The sequence below is a fragment of the Streptopelia decaocto genome (genome assembly GCF_964273445.1).
Source record: "Streptopelia decaocto genome assembly, chromosome: 4".
In the NCBI taxonomy this organism is placed as follows: domain Eukaryota; kingdom Metazoa; phylum Chordata; class Aves; order Columbiformes; family Columbidae; genus Streptopelia; species Streptopelia decaocto.
Genome location: NC_138658.1, coordinates 34,821,970 through 34,847,359, shown reverse-complemented (window position 1 = coordinate 34,847,359; position 25,390 = coordinate 34,821,970). Strand labels below are relative to the sequence as shown.

General features: G+C 36.2%; 1 protein-coding gene across 5 annotated transcripts in view; it reads right to left on the bottom strand.

The window, feature by feature from the left end:
* Positions 1–25,390, bottom strand: part of RAPGEF2 (Rap guanine nucleotide exchange factor 2) — a 188,058-nt gene that overhangs the window by 77,159 nt on the left and 85,509 nt on the right. For 4 of the 5 annotated variants that reach the window (XM_082051650.1, XM_082051647.1, XM_082051646.1 and 1 more), the window contains exons 5-6: positions 15,214–15,289; positions 12,205–12,372 (exon numbers count right to left, since the gene is read on the bottom strand). In XM_082051650.1, the coding sequence (XP_081907776.1) occupies positions 12,205–12,372; positions 15,214–15,289 (244 nt within the window). The remainder of the gene's footprint in view (positions 1–12,204; positions 12,373–15,213; positions 15,290–25,390) is intronic. The other variant, XM_082051649.1, reaches the window with a different exon arrangement.

Sequence of the window (25,390 nt, the reverse complement as noted above, 5' to 3'; positions counted from 1 at the left end):
ACTAAAACTCTGGGATTTTGCTGATGTTAATCAACTGCTCAAATTCTAGACCATCATGTTCTTTATTACTCTCATTGAATCCTGTTACCTGAAATACGCTGACATTTTTGAATTACAAGAACCATTGTTCTGGCACAGAACTGAATATATGTGAGACCACCCACGGCAGGGGAATAATTATTTCATGTTTCTGTATAAAACATTAATGGATTAAAAACAAACAAAACCCTCCAGATTTTTCCAATCTTCTCTAAATGCTAGCTGGTTTTCTGATGGTTTTTGTTGTTTGTTTATTCATTGGGACATTTTGGCAGTATTGGAGGGGGAGTTATTTTTGTTTTATGTAAATACAATACACTTTCTAGCAGTCTTCCTTGAACTGACTTGGGATGTTTAAGGGAGAATCTGAAACTCTCATCACTATGTTCAAGGTGCAGACATAGATGAGACTGGCAGAAAATCTCCAGTCTGCCATTAGGTTTTCAAATTCCCCAAATAATGGTGAAAATTGTGTCATTTTTACTACCATATGTGATGATGTCAAGTTGTTTCTCCTTGAATGTTTGTTTAGATGTCTCCTGGGGTAACTAACTACTTAATTCTGGTATTTTGAGGAAGTGTAACTTTGAAAGGGCTGGTTGCTGTTACAGAGGACTTTCATTCACTTCAACTGTCTGCTGGAAGGAAATAACTTTTGCTTTTGTCTCCAGCCACAGTCTTATGCAAAGAGACCCTCCAAAGAGCCTACTCCAGGGGTTCCCAATTAAAATCAACACTAAAACCGGTTTACCAGCATAAGATAATTTTCTTTTTGAAGAACTCTCTCCTCATGCCCCTGCATATCCTCCTTTGTGTAATGCACCATGCACTAACATATCTTGAGAGCTTTATGCCCTAGCTCCAGAAACTGTACAGAAATCATTAATCCAGATCTTTCACTTTTATCAGTAACAAACCCCAGGCAACTTCAGTTGTCTCTTACTTTAAAAAAAAAAAATTAAAAAGCAGAATGGCCAAATTGGTTTTAGATAGGAAAAAAGTCAAAACACAAAATTACATCCTTCAAATGAAGAAACCTCAATATAAAATTCGAAGAAATACTCTTTCCCTCTCCTCCAATCAAATAAATCATGGCATGAACTACCATCAACTGATGGATGTCCTATTTTGCAAATATAGCATTAATTTTTTCCCTTGCTATTACAAGATCAGTTACCTTCATAAAGAAGTGCTAAATAAAATTAGGTAGAAGTGCACCTACTAGACTGAGTCTCACTAATAATTTGATTCTACACTGTTTTTTCATTCCGAGATTACCATCAGAAAACCTGTCAGCATGCTTAGTTTTAAGATGATCATTTTTATGCCATGGATCATTTGCATGCCATGGATCATTTGCGGCCTTTAAAACCAGTTAGCTGCAGGCCTTTACAGTTACCAAATTACAACATTCAAGACTAATACAGAGAATATAATGAAGTGAAAGGAAGAAAACATAAAACGTTTTGCATTTGAGCACATCCATACACATACATATACAAATAATGCAAAAACAGAGCGAGAGCACAATCTGTGTAGTTTTTATCCCAGCCACATCAACAATACATGAAACACCTATGTCATAACTTTACTATCTAAAAATTCAAATTAAGGCTAACCACTCAAAACTAAAGCCCAGGTCCCTGTACTCGTACAACACAATATTAAGACTCTGACTAGAGCTTACACAAAACAACGGTTGTTTTCGTCATACACAAAAAGAAGAGACATGTAAATACCAGGAATTAAAAAGTGCTCAAGAGTGCTCAACCTCACATCTAAGAACAACTCCATTCCAAAGTGACCCGAGTATGGCTACATAAGCATTTCAAGAGGGTGATGAAGGAGAGGGAAAAAATTTACAGAAAAACTTTGTGCTAAATTCAAGGTAACAACTACCTTGCTTTACTGAGAACTTGTTAGCTTCCCTGAACTGAACTGTCACCTGCTGGAAGACACTGCTGTTCATGCTATAAGCATGAACAATGGCATTTACACTTCGTAAAGTAAAAGGGTTTACACATCATAAGATTTATTTAACCTCATACTTGTTAGTCTTTAAATAAAGCAAATTATTCCACCTTTTTTCCTAACAAGCACCTTGGACCAAGACAAATCTTTGTGTAAATTTTAAGACTACCTGGAAAGTATCAGGGGCATTGCTGCCTCTTTATTAGCAGCTGTGACAGCACTTTGAGAGAAGCCTGTTATCTCCAACTTGGACTACTGAGTCTCAACTAAAAGTTTTTGTTACCATTTTAACAACTGTATTTCCTTCACTTTAAATAAACACAGCTTTTAAAGAAACCAAAGTACCTCCCTCTCTTCTACCCCAAGAAACCCACCACCACTGAACTACCACAACAAACACAATCTCAAAGATCTATCCTGAGACCTTAGTCAGTTCCTTTATTCCTTAAGCATGTTTTCAATCCAGCTCTGAAATGTTTAGTTTTAAAAATTTTTGGCACATATTAAAAAAAAATCTGGAAATAATTCACAAATAGGAATTACAGCGTTACTTCCACACAGCAAAAGTTACACAAGGCACAATACTTCAAACACACACAAATACAAGCTGTGTTACATTAAATAGACACAATTTACCTCTAATATACTATCATCATTGTAATGTACTTTCACAAATCAGTGCTTAAGATCATGACCATACACTGGAAGCCAGGAGTTGCAGGTTACAGTTGTTTTATTACTAAATTATTAGATTGCCTCTAATCTCATTTTTCCTCATCTCAAACTTGTTTTATATTTATGCACCAAAACTTGTCATAGAAGGGTCAGGTATACGTGTGTTAGTATGGGTTCCAGTCTTCAGTGGAGCCTTTAAGGCATGACTATAACATAAATATATGAAAATACAGAAACAGTCTTATTTTGGATTTGTTTTGGGTTTGTTTGTTTATTGGGGTTTTGTGGGTGTTTGTTTTTTCTTCACAACACAGAACTGCAAAGCCGGTCAGGAACTAACATATGCCAGTTGACCAGGAAAAAAAAGAAGTATTTGCAAATCCAAACCAGAAAATTAAACAATAAACTCACCTTCTGGACTCAGAATCATAGAATCATTTAGGCTGGAAAAGAACTTTAAGATCACAGAGTCCAGCCATTAACTTAACACTGCCAAGTCGACCACTAAGCCATGTCCCTAAATGCCACATCTACACATCTTCTAAAAAACACCTCCAAGGATGGTGACTCAACCATTTCCCTGGGCAGCCTGTTCAAATGCCTGACAACCCTTTCCGTGAGTAATTTTTTCCTAATATCCAATTTAAACCTCCCCTGATGCAACTTGAAGCCATTTCCTCTTATCACTTGGTACTTGGGAGAAGAGACCAACACCCTCCATGCTACAACCTCCTTTCAGGTAGTTGTAGACAGCGATAAGGTCTCCCCTCAGCTGCCTTTTCTCCAGGCTAAACAGCCCCAGTTCCCTCAGCCACTCCTCATCAGACTTGTGCTCCAGGCCCCTCACCAGCTTCGCTGCCCTTCTCTGAACTCTCTCCAGCACCTCAGTGTCTTTCTTGTAGTGAGGGCCCAAAAACTGAACACAGGATTCGAGGTGCGGCCTCACCAGTGCCAAGTGCAGGGGGATGATCACTGCCCTAGTCCTGCTGGCCACACTATTCCTGATACAAGCCAGGATGCTGTTGGCCACCCTGGAACATTCCATCTTTCCCATGCTTCAGTTCTCTAAATACTTCCTTAGTTGCTCAGGATATTTAAACTCCTACTTTTTTTTTTTTTTAGAGCTTTGAAATTCACTCAGCAAAATGATCATTTTAAATTATTCAAAACAAGTACAAAAGCGCTATTAAAAGTACTCAGAAACAGAACCTTTTGTGGAAAGATTGACACCAAATACTTATCATTTTATCTTAAAGTCACTACGTCAAGCACAGGTCACGTAACAGTGCTTGTGAAAAATACGAACTGACAGCTTCTTTCCAAGCTTTACTGGGCAAACATCTACACTAGGACTATCCTGCATGATGCTCATCTGTATAGAGATGACAGTGTGGAAAGGATCTGTATTGGTATTCTACAAACACAATGCATAGACAAATCCCATTTCCCCATATGTACTTTCTATGTAAACACTGTTCTTAAATAAACAACCTTACACTAACGAGGATATCCTATTTAAAAATATTTAAGAACACATTTGCTTTTTTAATCTTCCTCAGCTCTACTCAAGTTTACATGGTGGATATTAAATACTTGTATTTAGCTACATTATGCAACAATCAGTTTAGAAGAGAGTTATGAAAAATTCGTTTTTTCTGTTGCACAACAACTTTCTGCTTCGATGACAAACCTCATATTTAGTTTTATACCCTACATCTCTAGAAAAGTAATCTTTTAAATAATATTAAAAAGTATATAAGTCAGTAATAGCAAAAAAACCTCACACTACTCTGGAAAATCTATGCTACTATTACATGTATGTGGTCATCAAGTATTGGCAATTCTACAAGCTGTAAACAGAACCTAATGTCAGCAATATTTCTAAAAAAATATTACTGACACTTCAGTTGTAGAAAACGTTGCATAGCTTCAATGATTCTCTTTGAATCTCCAAATGTAATCACAATTACAAATCCACTTATGACATCAATGTGAGCCCTTCCAAAGGGAATGCAAGAACAGTAAATCCCAATGGATATGAGTTCTTCAGCAGGGATGATGTAATATATAAAAATAGAAATCCTCTTACAGAAGCTGCAAGTTGAGTAAATAACACACTGCATGTCATTAATTTTGCATTAGCTTGCCAGTAGACATTACTAAAAGGATGATGAACTAACAATTTTGTTTTGCTTCGGGTGCTACACAAAATGAAATGATAGCATTGCTCATGTATTAATAATAATACATAACATTATACATAACTTTAAACAGTAATAGTCCCTTACCACACAGATGAAGGAAGGAAGCCGTGTGGCTAAAAATGTCATGTTTTGTCGCAAACACAGAACACAGGGATGGGAATTACATGATGTCATTATAACTTTACCACTGGATGTTCCCATAAAGAAACATCCAACTTCTATATAAAAAATGTTTAACGGGAACTGTCCAAATTATCTCAGGAATTTCATATTTCAGCTAAAATTACTCCACTATTTATGTAATATCTCACTTCAGAATACACTGCATATATAACACAGTCACATACTTCAGGAATTAGCATTACTGCATGTGCTCAAATATTACATATACAGACTATGTGTATCCATTTAATATTTTGTATTACTTCATAACCTGATGTACACAATCTCATTTGAAATGGCACACTGAATTTTTGTAAATGAACAAAATCAACTAAACAAACATCTTCCCTGGTAAAAGGACACTCGCACTTGACAATGTTAAGAACTAGCCCCTTTCTTCTATTAATGGAATTATCAATGTAGTATATCTTATTTTAAATATAATAAGAATACCAGAAATATTAAATAAATTATTTTAAATTGAATGTATTATCGATAGAGACAAATTTGTTTTAGCAAACACACACACACACACGGTATATGTGCCAATGTGTGATTAAAACACTCTTGCATACCATACTTCCCAACAGCAATACCTTGCAAATTTAAATGTGTTTTGAGTGTTTTCCCCATGACCTCTCCATTCCCTTTATAACTTTGTATAAAGTCAAGCATTCAGTGTGTCCATACCTCTTTTTTCACTGCCCTAGGAAGTAATTTTCCTAGACTTCACAAACTGGCTCAGATGTAGTTCTTTCTTCCTAAAAGCAAGCTTTTCCTTTTTTTTAATGTGAATACTCACAAATAATTATGAGGTTTGCTCTTTTATTAAGAGAACTTGTATTAGAATGGAAGCTCTAGATAATCCTAAAAATCATCAGGAACATTAAAAGCTGCAGCTATTTACAAGCCTGAAAGACTGACAGTATTCCTTTAAACTAATTTCTTGTAGATTGGGCATCTGACAACTGTTCCTACCGATTCAAACTGAAATGACTGAAATTCTCTATGTAAAGATCATTAAGTATACTATTATATTGATATCAATTTAATACATAGAATCCAACGCACTAGTAATACATTTTAGCAAGGAGAAGCAAGCACATATATTTAATGATCATTTGTAGTGGTCCATGGAAAGACAACCAGCAATATGTATTTTGCAACATAAACAAATATACATTCAGAGAAGCAACTGTATTTTGCACTTTAAGTCTCATCCCAAATTACATTGGGCATCTGTAACAAAGTCCTAAAATAGAATCAGCTTTTGAATTCTCATCTACTATATTACCCACAAGAAAACACTGCTTGTTGTCTTGTAAACTTCCACATCAGTTCAGTAGCCACACACACCGAATAAAGTAAGGAAAACAACTAGACTTTTGCATAAAATTCAGGCAGAAAAAATCAAAAATAATCTTTTAAAATCCTTCTTAAATGTAGAAATATTATATAAACCAGCTTTGTTGATTTTTAAAATGTGATTTTTCAGAAAAAGGAAAAAGCAAATTTGTTTCATAAAACAAAACAATCTGATTATAAATTTTCAATCCAGAACTTTCAGACTCCCAGCAGACAATGTGAATGCAAATGGTATCAGGAAAAAAGGCTACTCTGCCAATGCTTTGCAATAACTCTTAGTTACAAGAGAAGACAGGCAGGGAGCAAGATTTTTACAATTTGCTACTAACTGAGAATGTTTTAATACTTCTTTAAAAATAATATTAAAAAAGCTAGAAAAAACACTCAGACTATTTTTTCAGGGAGTCACGGCTGCAGATGAGACTTGACTCAGTGACATTAGACATGATTTCATTCCCAGCTCTCTTCTCATTCAAATTTTCAGTCACCTCCTTCAAGTAAAATCCAGAAGGACAATACTTGTCTGACTCTAATGCATCAACAGGATGACCGGCTCTATGGCAGAGTGTGTGAGGGTAAAATTGTTACATGCTTCTAACCTGGGGTAGAAAGCGGGGTTATTGATGGCTCCATGCCCGCTGCTCTTTTCCTTCCAACACCAGATAAATGGATTGTCACCTCACATGAATCTCAAGCTGAATGGGATAAGAAAGGGGCTACTAAAGGCAGCGAGGCCTTTTGCAGGGATTTCAGCAGCCAGGTTTAAAAAGCCTGGCTGAGGATGCACTAGAAGCAACTTTCATAAGCCTGTGAGCTAATTCAAATCTGGACAGGTTCTCATGAAGAGTGAAAAAAACACACACCATAGTTTCTGTCCAGGTCTATTTGCAGGTGCTTCAGCATTTTATTTACAGGCCTATCTGCACCTCACCACAGCCTCCCCAGTAATCTTTGATATTTTGTTTTTAGGAAAGTAAAGACTACAGTACAGACTAGTAAAATCCCACAGCTCAGTTTACATATCAAGTCTAAGGCATGAGAGAGACAGACTGTCACAAACCAAGGAGTTATAAATTACTACTTGTACTCTCTATGCCACTAAAGAACAGGACCTTATTTAGGACAAATGTATGCTTCCTTTATGAACTTCTGTCAGTTCATAGTAAATATGTCATGCATTAAACACATAATAGTCAGCTCAGCAACCCTTGGATTGGGCATCATTGGGCGTGACCAATTCTTCACAGATGAACCTTAACAGCCACAAAGCTTGTTGGCAATAAGATATTGCAAGAAAAGTCTACCCTTTTTAAAAGTCACTCCGTAGGTGACTATCCCATTTTAAAATTAAAAAAAGAAGAAAAAAAAATACCATCTTAAAGCAGAGGAAAAGCCAGGTAGGTTATCAGAAGAAAGAGTCCACACTCTTTCATTCTAGTTACTCAAAACAAAAGCTTTTAACTGAAAACATTAAGGAGCCTTAAGTATATACACACAAAGAAAAAAAATCCACTTTCGGAAGTTAAAATCCAATTACTGTTATCAAGTAAAGAGGTGCTAACACTGATCTGGTTAAAAAACATTTTCTGACATAATACAAGCACAAGAAAAACTTATGTCAGAAAAATCTGAACAAGGTTTTCCAGATTCAAATAACAGCTCAACCTAAACTTATCAGGACTTTTTTTTTTCTTCCCCAAAAAAGAACAGATCCATTTAACCAAGCCACAAACCATGGCAAAAAGGGTAGCATTTTATCAGTCTGATAAAACACATTCATTTTATTTCCATGCATTACCAAGTTTCTATTTTTCCTCACCCTAGAAATCAGCAACACTTGTTCCAGAAGTAACACGCCTAAGCTAGTCTACATTAGATTTTACTTCATATGGTCCTTCAAGCATTAGGGTAAGTTATCAAAATATTAAGTATTTTAAATTCCTGTCAGGATTTGAGGAGCACATTATCACTCCTAGATGTAATATTTTAGTAACTGTGGGTTTCTCAGGACTCATTCCACTGAAATACGAGTGAAAACTGATCTCAAGATAAGGAACCGGGTTGCTCAAAGAAACATGCCATACACATTGAAGAAAGAATTTCAGCACAGCTTACGATACTGGAACCATATTGAAATTTGAACCCTCCTAGTCTTTTAAAGAAATTAACTAAACAATGTGGCACAGAAGGAACTTTTAAAATAAGCACATTTCCTAATAAAATATCAGAAGAATTGACCCAAGTAATATCAAAGGAAAGGAAGAATTTTGAAGATAAAGAAAATAGCTTTAATTTGTTTTCAGCTCTATTGCACGAGATTTCTCAATCATAACAGAGGAGACATTTAACAGTTTGACAAGACACATTCTTATCTAACATTGTATTTGGTAGATGCTCAGCATTTACTCTGGCATTGACGAATGCAATTACAAATACAAGTCAATTTTAAAAGATGCCACTCAGATCTTCAGATTACTTTGACTGCGTTTGAGATCTGATGTCAGGCAAAACATCTGTATTTTGTTTGGTTTGGCATCATTCCAGATACTTGACTCGGGCACACTTTTCTCCCTAGCTTGGCAAGCCTGTGTTTCAAACAATGGCCCATTTACACATACTTTGATAGGAGTCTACAAAATCCAGCTACCTTATATCAAATCAGCATACACCATCAGAATGGAGAACAAGCAAGAAGCACTGTTGCAAGTTTTCAGCTAACAAAAAATTTTTGCTGCCTTTTTGGTGCTCATCTTGTTATACTCCATCTCCCTGTTCTGGTGAAATACAGGTACTGAATAGTGACAGGGGGCCTATCTTCTAAATCAAAATCAAAGATTGAGTCTTCCGTGTCATGAAAGACTCACCCAAATACAGTGTCTGTCACACACTAAGTATTTAATATATGCGCTTTGCTTATTGTTCTCCATTTTCTCTAAATCACAGGACATCAAAGCAAAGAAGAAAGGCCAGTCAAGCTGGGCAAGAGACGTGCTGTCACCAAATTCACATTTACATTAGTATTTTTATATCATAGTGAGATCGCTCAAGTATTAAAGCAAAGGCTAGGAGGCAATTTTAGTCATAACATCGCATCAGTATTATGATATCACGCTGCAAACCCACAAGTAAATTGTTAGTGGACCATACACAGTAAGTTACGATACCTGAGGTTTAGTGCATTCCTGTGAGCCAAAATGAAATGAATGCCATATAGGAGGAAAGGAAAAGATGAACATTATCAGACATGCCATAGTACATTCCACCACTATGAAGATAATGTTAAAATTATGTTAATGAGGGTCCACGCTCCCTACAAGTTCACTCCATTGCACAAAACCATGCCACAACTGGGTATTGCATTAAATTTTTAATTCTTGAAAAGCACAGCCATGCATCTTCACCAAAGCTTTATGTTTCACTCTATGTTCTCACAAAGATACAGAAAACTTTCTTCAGAAAATACTGTATGAACTTTCTGAAGAAAAGCATTCTGAGACTCTTGCAAACAAAGCATTAATAATTTATCAACCAAAAAATCATTCTACATGGTAAATACGGATTTAGTAGTTGAGAAAATTACACGGTTCATGAATATTTTGAGGATGCTATCAAAGCAGCTTTATTACTTTGAATCTTGTGTACCTAACACCTAAACCAGAACACACCCACAAGGAAGAACAAACTTGAAAGCAAATGCATCAGATTAATCCTTTTTCAATTTTACTTTAATACATTATTTACTGTAACACCTGAACATCTGCATTATTTAATGCTTCTTTATTTGTCCAAAATTACGAAGTAGCACCAAATACAAAACCCTGACAGATGCTGACCAAAGAATGGATGGGCAACAAGCCCACAAGACATATGCTATAATATGCTTTGAATTCCTATGTGGTTAAAAATACCTTGCTTTCTTCAGTCATTTTTTCAAAAAATTAAGACTGAAAAGATAGGAGGTCAGGGCACATAAAATAGGAAAGAAGAAAAGACAATGAAGCATTTAACATGTATGGTTAAAGCAACAGAAATCCTGTTGGTAATATAAGTGAATGAAAGAACAATGTATACAAGATCACCAAAAACTGTAAAACTAGGAGGGAATGGGCCAGTATGGAGACTCTCAACTGCATTGTAAAACTCATTTGAGCCTATTTGACTCCATTTACTTTGGAAAAAAACCAAAGTCAGTAATATCCATCATATTACACTTTTTAAAGCAACGTTTGCCTGCATCTGTTGCAAATTTTACAGTTTAGTTGGCAATCTCTTCCAACTTAGTATGAAATCTTGCTTGCAATGGATTTCCCAACACATACACAAAATCATTATGAAGTCACACAACAGAACGGCACAAAATGGGCTTTTGCTCTTAGTACCAGTTAAGCATACAAAAATTCATAAGGCACACCTGAAGTGTCATTTATACAACAGGCAAGGACCCACAAATGCAAATGGCACTGTGTGTAATCTAAATATTGCCCTTCTAGAGTTAGATAAACATCATACTAGAACTGTTTGCTAAGCATAACGTACGCATCTGAATACAAAAGTAATTCTTCCTGTAACTCCTACGAATTGCAACACCACATATTTATTTTTTCAAAAACAGATCAGTAAAATGTTTCATCTTCAAACCAAGTGAACTGGTTCAGTCCATAATAAATTTAGAGGCAATTAAAACTGCACTGAAAATTAAACCATTAAAAGCTGTTGTATAAACAAAAACAAATTGTTGGCATAAAACGTAATTATTCAACTCATGAGGAAAAGCCTGTGTAATTAACAGACGTAATCAAACATCTACACACTTACAGACACACAGAGAATATACAGGAAACTGGCAAACAAGTCAAGGAATAAGGAAAAAGCAGAAAAGTATCTACAACTGCATTGGATCAAAGACACTATTTTAAAAACACTAAAGCTCTAATCCTGCAAATTTACATGCATGTGGCTTACATTGTGCAAAAATTCAGCCCAGTGAACTCAATGAGATTAAATATGCATAGGTTTTTTATGCCACATCTTTGTGACTCTAGCAGATTTGGGGGCTTAAAAAATGAGAGGCAAAAGACAAACAGCTTTTCCAGTATTTTGCTTACAGTTGAGATCAATAGTAAACATATTAATCTAGTAGAGCTTTTCTAGATTTAAAAGCCATATTTTGTAGAATAAGTTTTAATTATTAGTTTACCTTCAAGATGTAAGACATCAACAAAAAAATCAAGTAAAAATACCAAATTATCTCCCTGATGATGTGCACACTATGTGGCTCACTGAAATCCAACTATAAAGGGCTCTTGAGGCAGACACAAGTCAAGATTAAGTTGACATTTAAGTTTTAGATACCAAAAAGAAATGACAGATTTTATTCTATGAATTTGGCCTACTGCAGTGCATCACAGTCCGTTTCCGGCAATAACCGTTATCATATACATGAATAATTGCTCTACTAACTGACCTTTTAACACTGTACACTAAACTATTTGTACAGGAACCTAATATCAAAAGGAAATGAGAACATAGTTTCTCTCACAATTTCAAATAATGACTGGGACATTAAGAAATAATACATGACATTCACAGTCATCAAAAAAATGTGCTTTCAACTCTGAACTAACATGCAAGCTCTGCACATATTCACGTACTGATGAAGCTGAATTCACAGTATTTTAAGGGGAACGCTTCACCACGGAAACACACCTCTTTGACGCTACCAGCAACTTTAGCCATTTTGATTGTTATATTGTCAGTAGTTTTCCTGTTTATATTGTTGTGAACTTACCGTATGGTAGCCTCTAGGTAGAGGTGGCTTCCCCACAGGATAAGGGTCAACAGTATCAATAATTGTTTGTCGCTCCCCTTTTTGGTTGATTTTCCTAAATCTTCTTCGAGATTGCCTATGAGAAGCTTGACGCTGAAAATACTCCTCATTTTCATCCATATAATCAACCTATAACACATGCAAGAAAGTGTCACTTCCCACAAGACAAAGATGTTTCTTATTGTTAGCAACATAACAAATACTATTTTCAAAAACCAGCAGTTAGCCTTGAATTTCCTGCATTTTCAGCATGAAGCCACTATTAAAAAATAAAATAAGTAAAATAAAATGCCCACAGGCATGACAAGAAAGTAAACAGTGGCAGAAACATCATCACTGAGTATGAACATTTTTCAAAAATGACAGAAGAAAAAAATGGTCACCCCCCAATTCTGTCATCCCACCCCTCCCTCTCCCCACTCTTGTAGAAATACAAACATTTCACCACTCAGTGCATTAACAAAAAGAACACTGAGAGCATTTAGTAGTTTTCCTACAGACCTCTGTTTGTCACTTGGGATCTTCCCTAATCAAGCTATGGCAAAGACTTCACCCTTCAACAAGCTGCAATGTTTTTATTATTTACTGAAATATTTGGGGAGCATAAAAGAAGGATTTCTGATAGACTGGATTTACACAAAAGCAAATAACTTCAAAACTGCAGCAGGGAGAATAAAAAAATACCTATTAGGCATAGCCTAATATAAAATCAGTCGTTTTGGTTTCAGAATCTTCCAAGTCACTTTAAATTATTACACAACAGCATACTGCAATGAAAATATTTTAACTAAGAGTACTGGTTTTTTATGTTTTTATAGTAAAAATCAACATCTCTTCTGTGTTCTCCCTCCTAATAGAAATCTTACTCCAGATTAGCAAAGAAGGGGGCGGGAGCAGAACACACAAAACAAACAAACCACCTTTTAGCACTAGCAAAATGTAAGGATTCAGTTAACTCATTCTCCTATTCAGTTCCACCCCCTAAGGATAAATAAATAGTATTTCTGGAGATGTAGAAAACAGCTTATGAGCCACCCTCCAAGGTTCCTCTATATATTTCAACAAGGAAAAGAAATATCAGACAAAATACTCATAAGAATTTGCAGCATGTCTGTGTCAGAGGTTGCCCATACTAGTCTGCTCACGCCACTAACACAGCTTTCAGTGTACTGCTACAAGGGGATGAGCACAATTCCTAGATCACCAGGAAGAGCTGGTAACACTCATCCTCTCAGCCCTGAGTAGCTATTTTTCCCATCTGACAAACTCACACCCACACCCCACCACCTCTCCCTCTTCTCCTCCCCACAGAGTGGCCCCATCCAGCCCCAAAACTGAAAGTAACTGTGCCCGACAAACTCTGGGGATGGGATTCTTTCTATTCAGGGTACAATTATTCCTTTGAAAGGCTGGATTGAAGTGTTAAATTTCAGCTCTCCTAAGATGGTAGGGGTTGTTATTTTTGGTCCCGTGTGGGAGTACTTGCCCTTGACCTGACATTATCCATCAGTCCAGAAGATTTCTTCTGGACTCTTGTTGTTTAGTCATCTCCTTTCCCAATGCCTATCATTACATAACTCTTCCTTATAGCTTATCAAGGAATACACGAGACAGACATGCACACAGCTACCACCAACTAAATTGTATACTTCTAGAGAACAAATCTTGGACAATAAACTTTCCTGAACTTGTGGTCAGTTCCAAGTTACGCAAACCCACCAGACAAACCAGTGGGCCAACACAGGGCTGAACTGGGAGGCATAAGGGGCTGCTGTTGAGGAGCTGCTCGTTTACAAAGACAAGATACAGAGCGCTTTAGTTAAGAACAGTGAAAAAACAACTGGCATTTCTCATGTATGCTGTGTCTCCCACTACATTGTATCTGCTTCATAAGATTATTTTCTTAATTAGAATTGGAAGAGGGAGAGATGGCATCAAATATCTGACAGAAAAAGCTACCATTACGTAATCTCCTTCACCTATTTACAGTGAAATCACAAAGAGCTTAAAAACCACAAAACCATGCCTGCATTTGCATGAAGGTAAGTTAAAAACCTGCTTTTTTTTAATCAATCAATTTTAAACAAGTAACCTAATCTCTTCTACAAGCCTAAAGCTATACTATGATTTCTCGAGTTTCTGCAAGTTTTACAGAAACTACCACTTTTTAGGAAAATAATGTTTAGTGTCACAGCCTATATTTGAACTGTCATCGATATATGGCTTAGATAATTGTCATGCCTGTATTATGAACTGATCACTATCTTAGTGACAGAGAAAAAAAAAAAACAAAACAAAAAACCACCACAAATTTAGCCCATTGCTTATGCGTTTGTTCAGATGATGTACCCTGACATAGCAACTAAAAGCTTTTGAGTCTGTGAACCCTCAGAGACAACGCTACTCTGCCACTGGACTACAGCAGATACTGCTAACAAAATAACCTTCACCCAGAAAAGCCAGGAGAATTTTAAAATGTTCCTACTGCTTTTTGAAACCCCAGACAGCTGAGAATAAATTTAAATCAACCAAACATTAATTACTGAAGCTAACTCAAGATCAATACTTCAAAGCACCTATGTTTAATAGTAAAACAGCTTAAAAAAAAAAAAACAAACACACAAAAAAATAAAACCAAACAAAAAAAAAGCCCCACCAAAAACAAACAACAATGAAAAACAAGACAAAAAACAACAACAAAACAACAACACCCAAAAAATCACATTCTGCTAGCACAGGAAAACTTTAGCTTTACAGGATATCTGCAGTAGTAAATGTAACAATATAAAAGATGCCTTTATCACTGAAACGAGTATGTGTGCAAAGAATGGCAAGGAAGTCATGTATGACATCTTAGATTTTTTAAAGATCATGTGTAAAACAGAAAACTCTTCAAGTTTTATTGGAATTTGAGGTGTTATCAAAGCTGGTTGGTAAAATTCCAAAGCAACTGAATAAAAATATTCTTACCACAATCATTTCAGATGGCTCTAAAACAATGCATTCACAGCCACGCCTGAAGCTTCCTGCAGAACGCTTGCCAAAACTGAAGAACAAAAAATATTTCAATCAGAACAAAATTCAGAGCTATAATACCATCCATAAGCATATTTACATCTTCTCCAGATATTCTAAAGCATAGGAAAAGAAGTACATACCTCTACGCAATACAAGTTTCACGCATATGTCCTTTGACAAGTAACTGATAACCAAGGACACCAAGAGCTGTGTATTTTGTATTTATTCCATTTACTGAGAGTATTTCCTAAATAATTCTATTAAAACTAAAACAAGCATCAATAAACTGCTGTCTACTGAAGATGCATGGTTGATTCTGAGCTACATCACAGAGTTTGATCTAGCATCTTCTGGCATTACAGTATCAAGTTACCTAAGTTATCTGCATTTCTATAAAGAAAGCTAACCAGCCTATCAAGGAAAGAACAAAAAGGCTGATCAATTAGCTCATTTTTACTTGAAATAAATTAATAAAATAAGGATGCCAAACATGAGAGCATTCACAAATGTAATAGATGAGGGCAAGTTTGTTCTGCCTTTTATGACACATTCCCACCTTAGAGTAATAATTAAGCATGATACCATTTTTTTTTTTCTGTAGGACAAAACAGAAAGCTATTTTAGTTTCAGTTTCTGAAGTGTTCTGCCTGCATTAAATGAATGTGTTTGTCTGCAGACTTAACTGCAAAGAATCCTTGAAATGCAGCAGGTAAAGGTGGAGTGCAGAGAATCAATACATAATTCAGTGAAACACAAGACCTTTATGGTTACAGCCTTAATCATATGCCATCAGAGTGGAAGAAAAGTCAACCAGCTAAAGTTTGTTTCTGTAGTGTGTGCTTCTGGGTAGTTCATATTTAAGCCCACCAGGTCAATACCAGACCTGTCTTGTCGCAGAGGAGAAGGCAGGACAGAGGAGAAAATGGCTGGAACTTCAGCCCCCCTCTTGTAGCCTGCTGTAACCAACCTGCTCTAAAATTTGCCAAGAGCCAATGTAGCTCTTCAGCCTTTCCCTTTCTCCAACCCTGCACTGTGCAGCAGGCAGGGGAAACCTTGCTATCTGAAGCTCACAGGGCAACAGATGTTAAATAACTTTACAAAAAACAAACCAGACTCAAAAAATTGTAAAATCTGAATTTGAACCATTCCTGTAATGCACAGTCACAGTGACACACTTCCGCTATGATGTTGGTAAAAAGTAACTTTTTTAAAGCTTTATTTCATAACAAGCAAGCTGAAGTTCATATGCCACTATGAACAGTATATCCAGCCAGTCTATATCTATTCTCCTGTCCTGCCTGGCGATTAGTAGAAATGAACAATTTAACTTGCTACCCCAAAGGCTAATCTCTTGACAACAGCATGTTTATAGTTCAAAAAGGCGGCAGTCAGATATTGAAAAGAAATGCCAGCTGTGCTTACTCACTAAAAAAATAATCACATTTAATGGTACATGGGACTTCTACAATAGAACAAAATTTCCAGAATGCTAAGCCTCTTGAAAAGAAACGTTCAATAAAGAAGTCTCTCCACAAAATACGTATTTTCCTAGAGGCAAACATATGCTTCCTCCTGTAGTCCAGCAACAACACACTGGGTGCTTTACTTTACAATGCCATCTTGAATTTTATACAATTAGAACTACTCTTAAAGACAACAGAAAATAAAGCCAATATCTTGATTCTCTAGACTGTTGCGAAAGTGACAAACTTATTTTCTTGGTCATTAACCTGATCCATACACAGAGTTTTTCCTTTAAAAAAAGGAGATGAAAGGGAGAGAACGGAGGAAGTAAATTTAAAAAATAACAATGCAAAAATGGTGATTAGGAGGTCAATCTATTAGATATTCTAACTGAAAACAAACACAGAATCATTCACTCTCCTCTTGCAGGTCACTCTTTCTAACCATTGGCTTTGTTCCTAGAATACAATATTACTGTATTTTTGAATGTCCGTTTTCTAGCCTTGCAAACACTTATTTCAGCAGAAAATGCATATACACTTCTCCATCCCACCGTTTCTTCTTCCTCTATTGCTGACTGTAAGTATCAGCTTTAAACTTCTGCCCGTTGTTAATCACTGCTGGCATCCAAAAGTTTCAACCCTTAGCGCAAACGGTAAAAAGAAAAAGTTGTGTTTTGGGCGTGCTCTTCTACTCTTAAATAACTTGTTTGGGTTATACCCGTCAGCACAAGGGAACAGGTAGTCAACGTATTAATACAGAAGGCATGCACTGAATTACTATAAAGAAAATTTGTGATTTCTGTTCCCAGTAACACCCTGGGTCTCGCAGCAAATAATCACGTCATTGCTGTATTGTTCCAGTTCCTATGACAGCATGAAATTTATCAGAGCAGACAGTGCATCACACGTATATATTATCTTTGACCAAAGATCACAAGGCACTTCAGGCTGCAAACAAACTCTGTAATCTTTGTGAAGTATTGTAGGCAAGATGACAAGTAAATCAAGGCAGAAGAAAGTTAAATGACCTTTCAAGTGTTGCGAGTCTCTTCTCAGATATGCCATGCCAGCTAAACTTTTCAACTTCCAATCGGCTGCTGAAGATTCATCATCAGTGAAGAATTCACATAACCAATTAAAATTTGGAAACTCTTGTGACTGTCCACTAGACACTTCAGAAGTGTCCAGCTGACTGTGGTAGAACATCCATCACATTATTCTCATACTATCTGTTGCAGAACCACACTTCGATACTCACATATAGTCACACAAATGCCTGCTGACATGTCATTCTAACAAACAACTGGGATACCAGGGTGCCGCCAATCCCACTGTTTTAATTCAGAAGACTGATATCAAAGTCAGTAAGCCTTATGAGAATTTGTCTGAGCTTTGCACAAGAACGAAGAGCAAAGACCAATGAAAAAGGACATCAGATACTCTCTTCTCCACTCAAAATCCCTGGGGCAGTCAGTAAGCAGCCACTGGGCAGAGGAAGCCACCGAACAAGCTTGATTAAATTGAAAATAAGTTACTTACAATAATAGCAAGCAGCAAAAAGCAGCAAATAAACAACACATAATAAAGTATCTGTACTGAGTTAATAAAAAAGCCCAAGCTGTAAAGCATTTTATAAAATACCAGAAGAGCTTCACACCAGAAACCACAAGCTGGCTTGAGGGATGCTACGTATCAGAGAGAAACAGCAGCAACTACAGTTTCAGTGGAACGGCTGACAGATTATCTTTGTAATACCAGCTCTATTTCAGTAACTTCTGCTAGATGCTCCTCTTTCCAAATTTTGATGCTAGACCAGACTCACCACAGCAAGTGAGTTTGTCTACCCAGATTTATCACAAACTGCAGTCTACGCAAGCACTGGCTAGCTAAAGCCTTTATTAGCCGATTTCAATGGACCAGGGATTTGACAAATTTATTCCTTCCCTTCCTGTAGGGTGAAATAAGCCTGTGGATATATGACTTCACTAAGGAGCTTAAGGTTAAACCACATTTTTGTGTTTAAAACACAGTAGAGAATTTTACGTAGTATACATTTAACATTTGGCTGTATCATATTATTCCTTAATAATTACAGTCAAAAATATTTTACTGCAGAAAGGTAAAATCTTACCTTCCTACCTAAGCTTTATTAATTTCAACTGCTAAAATAGCTCATTTGCAACTATGAAGTCAGTGATGCACCTGAGAAAACCCCAGCTTTGCAACTATTTTCTCAAAATCAGTGATGTGCATAAAAGCAAGCTAAGAGAGTTTAAACTTATATTTGAAATGGTGGCTATCAATATGGAATGTGGAGGTTATAACAGTAACTTAGATAGCCAGAAGGCTGCCTGGTTAGGATAATGCTATCTCCCCTAAATTCTCCAAAGAAACTTGTTTTGCAGCACTTTTTCCAACACCTTTTTTTCCTGCTACCACATAAGCTCTGTCTTGAGGTTCCCTGAGTATTAAACTTCACAGATGCTCTCCTCAGTACCTGTCCTAGAGGCAATTTCCCTCCAGAGTCCTGTCATGGTTACTTTCACTTCCCCATAAAGCTACTGAATGCATGACATTAATATAAATCTACCCCTCCCCCCGAAACAAAACAACAACAACAACAAAAATCACACTTAAAGATATCTTAGAGATAAACAAAACAATTTTTTTCAGAAACCAAATTTATAGTGGCTGATAAAAACCTCTTACAAGGTTAAATATTCTCCCTGAGCAACTGCTCTCTAACTATACTATTCCCTGAAGCAATTGATAAAAAGTCTAATTTCCTGTTTGACTATTCAAAAGCATTATTTCCAAATCAATTCACTAAATAATAATTAAACAAAAAAAATCTTTTGCTCACTATGTAAGTTAAAAGCAGGTATTTTAATCCATGTAATTAATTTACAACTTCACTTCCATTCTAATGCATTCTAAAATTGAGTTTACACTAACTGTAGATGAGTTTCCTTCTCCCAAATTGTACCTTACTGCAATACATATCACATCTTAAATCTTTTTACACTCAAAACATACACAGATGGCGAAAGAACAGATGTATTACAGTTTACAACATACTGATTAATAGAAGTTTTAAGTGAAAGCTGTTTGTGTTTCCCAGGTTTACGCATAGACAATTATAAAACTAAAATTAGTACAGTGGCTAACAAACAGCATCATGAGAATAATTTAAGACCACTGTCTGCATTTCTCCCCCTTCAAATTTATTAGATTTACTAATAAAGCAAAACAACAAAGTGGCTCAATTAACTAAAACAGCTAAGGATCCAAGTAACACACTCATTTTTATAAGCACTTACACATAGAGACAGTCAAAAACTTCCAGGTATCAAGGGTGACTCCTATATTTTCTACTATTATCATGACACTGGAGGACACTGCAGTTTTCTCTGGAAGTGACCCATCCATCTCCCCAGGTCCCCAGACATTCTCATACACGCACACACAGATGCTCTTCTCCAGGCTTGCAGGAAAGGCAGCAGCTACCGAAAAGGGAACATTTCTCTATCAGCATTCAGCCCTGGCCCCTCGCCCGGGGCCTCCACATTCCTGTTTTCACATCAGCCCAGCTCCTAAACGGAAAATTATTTCTCAGCGCTGGAATGTAAACGCATTCATCAAAAGTGATGCAGAATCTGAAGAAAACTCCACTGAGGACAAACACCAAGAAAAGGTTTTTCAGTGAGAAGCCCTTTTCCTCCTTCCTCTTACAGATCGAAGATCGCTCACAGAAAACACAATTTCACTGGTAACAACTCCCATTCAAAAAGGATACACAAAACTTCTAGTTTTTCCTGCTATCATGTAATCGTCACCTTTACTTCATTTGATATTCACTACCTTGCATTACCCTAAAGTAATAATTAATTCACATATGAACCACAAGTCTTAGTGAAACTACATTTAAGACTCACAAAGAAATCTTCACAAAATACGGTCATCTATATCGTACACATTCTTCAGCACATTTTAAAGTGCAAAATATCGTATAATTTTACATATTTGCAAATGCAGTATTCGGAATGAAGCTGCTGATTTAGAATATAGTCTATTTAATTTGCATTTCCTTTAAGCCAAAAAGCACACTCTGTTTAGTCATGTTCTAGAGCAACGAAAAATACAAGTAACACATTTTCTTGTTTCTCAAGTTCTTAAAATTTTTCAGTGGTACATTTATGCAGGCAAATAAATTCCATATAAATTTTACTTTTTTTAAAAAAAGTTCTATCAGATACTAAAACTAGAAATGGAATGCATGATTACTGAAATTATTTATGTCAAAGCTCTAGTAATCAGATATTCAAAAGCTTTCTTCTGAAGTTTTCAAATGGGAGGTACAAAAAAGCCTATAGCTTAAGATCACTGCTGTGCAATATTTGCCAATACAGGACATCTAAACATAATTGGAGATTAAAGTACATGTTTTCCCTCCCCCATCATCCCTGAAATTAATCCTTTTCTCTTCTAAACTGTATGAGAATAAATCTGTAAGCACAATGCTTGAGTTGAGTTCAGTTTCACAAGCTTTTAACATATTCATGATAAAAAGAGATCTTATTAATAAGTTACATAAATTGAATATCACCAAACTCTTTGTGAAAATCACAGTTCTCCTGTTGACAGCCACGCTTAGGAGAATCACAGAAAACTACAAAAATTAAGTACAAATGTATAGCGTTAAGTACATCATTTATGTAAGTCTCCATTTGCTTTTGGGTAGCACCTACCCTGCAAATACTATGATTACCATCACTATTTATATTCAATATAAATGCAGCTCTCTACTGCATTTCCCATCTTCCCTCTACCCTTCGCTTCTCAAACTCAGGGCACAGAGGATCCACCGTTTCTCTGGATGGATCATTTGCCGCACATCCCGCCTGCACGTGCTGCATCCTCATACCAGAACCATGACCTCAGCCGCCACCAGCAGCTGCTTCCCATCACTGCATCAATTATTCTCGGATGATACAGAAGCAATCATGAGCAGAATGTCTGGTCTCTGACAAATCTCAAAGTCAAATCTTGATGTGATGATCAACATTTAACTTGCAATAACGCCAGATCTAGTTCTAAAGCAAACCAGTCACATTGAATTCCTGAATGAAATATTAGAAAGCAGTATTTAGTAGATGTCTAGATTGAACAAAAATGGGGACTATTTTCTATCTGCTGCTTAGGGAGATAGTAAGAGATTCAGTCAAGTTCCTCCTCCTGCATCTTTTTTATTATAATAAAAACATCATGTTTCATTTTGGTATGTCCAGATTAGAATTAAAAACATCAGTCTCTCTTAATGGCTTACTCTAGCCAAGCTGGGTTTAGCTGGGTTTCACATGAATGCGCTGTGAAACCCAGACTGCTCCTCCACCCAACTCACCCTTGCTGGGGATGGGGAAAAAAGTTACAATTTAGAAGAGTATATACACGCATATACATGCACAAGCCATCCCTGGGGGAACGCTTAAGTGTTCTGATGAAAACTAAATTTGGCATGGCCACTTTCTGACCTCTCAGAACAAAAGACAGAGCCCTTCATGCATGCAGAGCAGCTCCAACGTGACCAGCCCTCCGCTGGGGACAATGCAAAGAGGGAAGGTAGCAACGTGTTTCCCCACACTTAAAGCTTCAGGCTGGAAATTAGGAGAGCATTGGTTTGTCAACTAAAAGATAGAGGATTGTTATCAGATACTTTGATCTTCTGTATAGTATAGTCTGACTTCTCATTCAAATTAGTGCTTGTGTTCAGGAAAAGTAAGCAAGTATGCAAGGGAAGCCTCAAGCTGTTCTTTAACTTGTGTTAAATATTATTTTAATTAAAATATGGCAGTCATCTACATATCAAAATAATCAATAGATTCACCTTTTTTTTTCTTTAACTTCTTTGATTCTCACCATATAATTATGTTTATAGCTTTTTTTTTTTTCCAGCAAGAAAAAATAGCTGCTTTACAGAAGGCTTTTTCAGTTGAAAGGAAAATTGAGATGCTGGCAATGGGAATATGAGTTGAAGAGGCATTTGCAGATCTGTCACTGTTTGCAAATCCTGGATTCATGAGCTCACTACATGCCATGGATAAGGATGATTAGACTTACCCAGTGTCATATGATAGCTTAGATGTTTACAGTCTCTGATACAACAGCTCCTGTGTCAGGGAAGGGACTCACTTGCAACATCACAGCTAAGCACATGCCACTTAATAATACTTTGTGGAGAGTGTTTCACACGAGAAGGTAAATTAAAGCCTCAACCATCACCGCAGCTCCTTAGCTTGATCTGGGACCCAAACTACCTGCTGCCTGTGGGGGAAGAACAATGACGGTGTACAGGGCAATAACTCCGGTGCTGCAGCAAGAGGGTGTCAAGGCAGGAAGAACCCAACGAACCAGACACAGAACCCCTGATGACTAACCAGTCCCTGTGGAGGACACTAAAATTATAGGATAAGCACATGTAGAGTATACTAATGCTTTAAAGAATTCCTGCTAAAAATATGTGAAAGTTCATTTGAACCCCAGCTGAAAGCTTTAGTAAAATTCTTCAGTATTTTGAACACATTTAGTTAGCATCCTTATAGATGACAGACTATAGTACTTAAGTAATGCTTATAGGGATTTCTTGATTTCTTACACAAATAAAACCCAGATAAGAGGTTGCATTAACCTGGTAATTTATAGCTGATTAGTGAAAGCACTTCAAAAGGAGTTCCTGAAAACCCACAGTGAATAATTTGAAATTCGTTACATTTTGGAGGTTTGCTTCCACAGAAAGTCCCTTCAGTCAACCCCTGAAACATAGGCTTTACGATCTTCACAGAGTTGTTTCTTTCAGTACAGACAACTGTTTTTAAAAGTGTGATTAATTTTAAAATTTTACCTAGTTACAAGACTGAGTAGCAAGTTTTGACTAGTTTATGTTAAAAAAAGTAAAGTTTCCAATTTGTTGCTTTTCACTTCTGGTTTTTATAATGTTACCTTAAAACTAAAGTTAAGCTGAAAAACAGTTAAAAAAACAATCCGAGAAAGTGTTGCAAAGAATGACAAATTGTTTTGTAATTTACTGCAAATAAGGGTAGATGCTCAGGGCCTTCACAGTAGCAGGTGATCCTGAATACTTTTCAGACTAGAATATCACTTGGGGTTCTTTATGATACTTTCATATATATGAACAAAAGAAATGTGTTTATGAAATTCTCCTGTGACATTCAAGATCTTTATTTATAAGCTATATACACAAATACATAAACAAAACTAGAAAGTAGTAGTACTGGCAATAACAAAATTTAGCTTGTTGCAGCAGTTCAGCTTCACAGCATCTATAATAAAGAAGGCCAGAAGGCAGGTACCTCATCAGAACAGTCGACAGAAAAGACTTTTATTCGGAAAAAATCACCCCTTTTTTATTTTTACATTAGTTCCCATATTATTTTGTCTTGGAAAACATTCAAAAAGATGAACACTTTTTTTCCTAACCTACTTAAAAAAAACACCACACAGAGAAGCTGCTTATACCTCATCTTAATGACATCTGTGTTGTCATGGAGATTACTGTGACATCACAAGATCTACATAATGGTCTCAAAGAATGAGAAGTAGTAGGAAAACATTACTTAAGAGGCAAGACCTTGTCTGAACACAGTTTGGCTTATTCATGAAATTCATTAAAACAGAGGAGTATTTTCCAACCTCATACAAAGTCTTTAGATGCTCTATCCCAAATGAAGAGCATTTTTTTTTTACCTTGAAAAATACATAGTAAGCTTTTGTGATTCCCCTTAAAGTCTTTTATAATTAAGATATTAGAAACTGATCTTTTAATCTTTTTTAAAAACTAAAACAAAAAAACTTGACATGTCATCTAATTTTTTAGTAGTAAAATAAGATCATACATAATGACATTTTCCACTCTCACTTATATGCCTGACTCACTCTATACAACCAGTTCATTCATACTGAGGGCTAAATATGTGACCTCAATAACTAGCTTCCATAAATCTTATCAGTACAATGCAGATGCATTCAAGATATCATTGTAATAAGTGCCCCATAACTCTGAAAGAATAAATACATTTAAAACTTAAAGTAATAGTGACAATTTTGGCTTAGCTATTTAGAATAGAATTTGAAAATAAATTAATTTTCATTTAGCATGTTATACTACATCTAACATTCCTGGGTTTATTTTTCAGAAACATTCACAAATTTTACATATTTTTTCAATCCTTCTAGTTTTCTACGGTCCTGCAAATGCATAACTAAGTAAAAGTCTTCACTTCAGATTATCAAGTTTATCCTTCACCAAAGATAGGTCTATACAAGTTTAGGGCATGGAAGTTCCACATGAGACAAAGAAAAGGCTCTTCCACACATACAGCCCAACTGTAACGCAGGCACATCCATCCCATAACACATTTATATTAGACTTTCCTCCAGAGTTTTCTTGGAAATTTTCCCAAAAACAAACAAATGTGTGTATATATCTGTGTATATACATATACATATATATATATATGCAGCGTATGATAGCTAGACTACCATCATCACCTGCTCTCCAGAGCATTCCACCCCCTCTCTCCACATGGGTAAAATTCTCCCTTTCTGGTATTTTTTTTTAATTCTATTTTTGCACATAGTTCATTCTT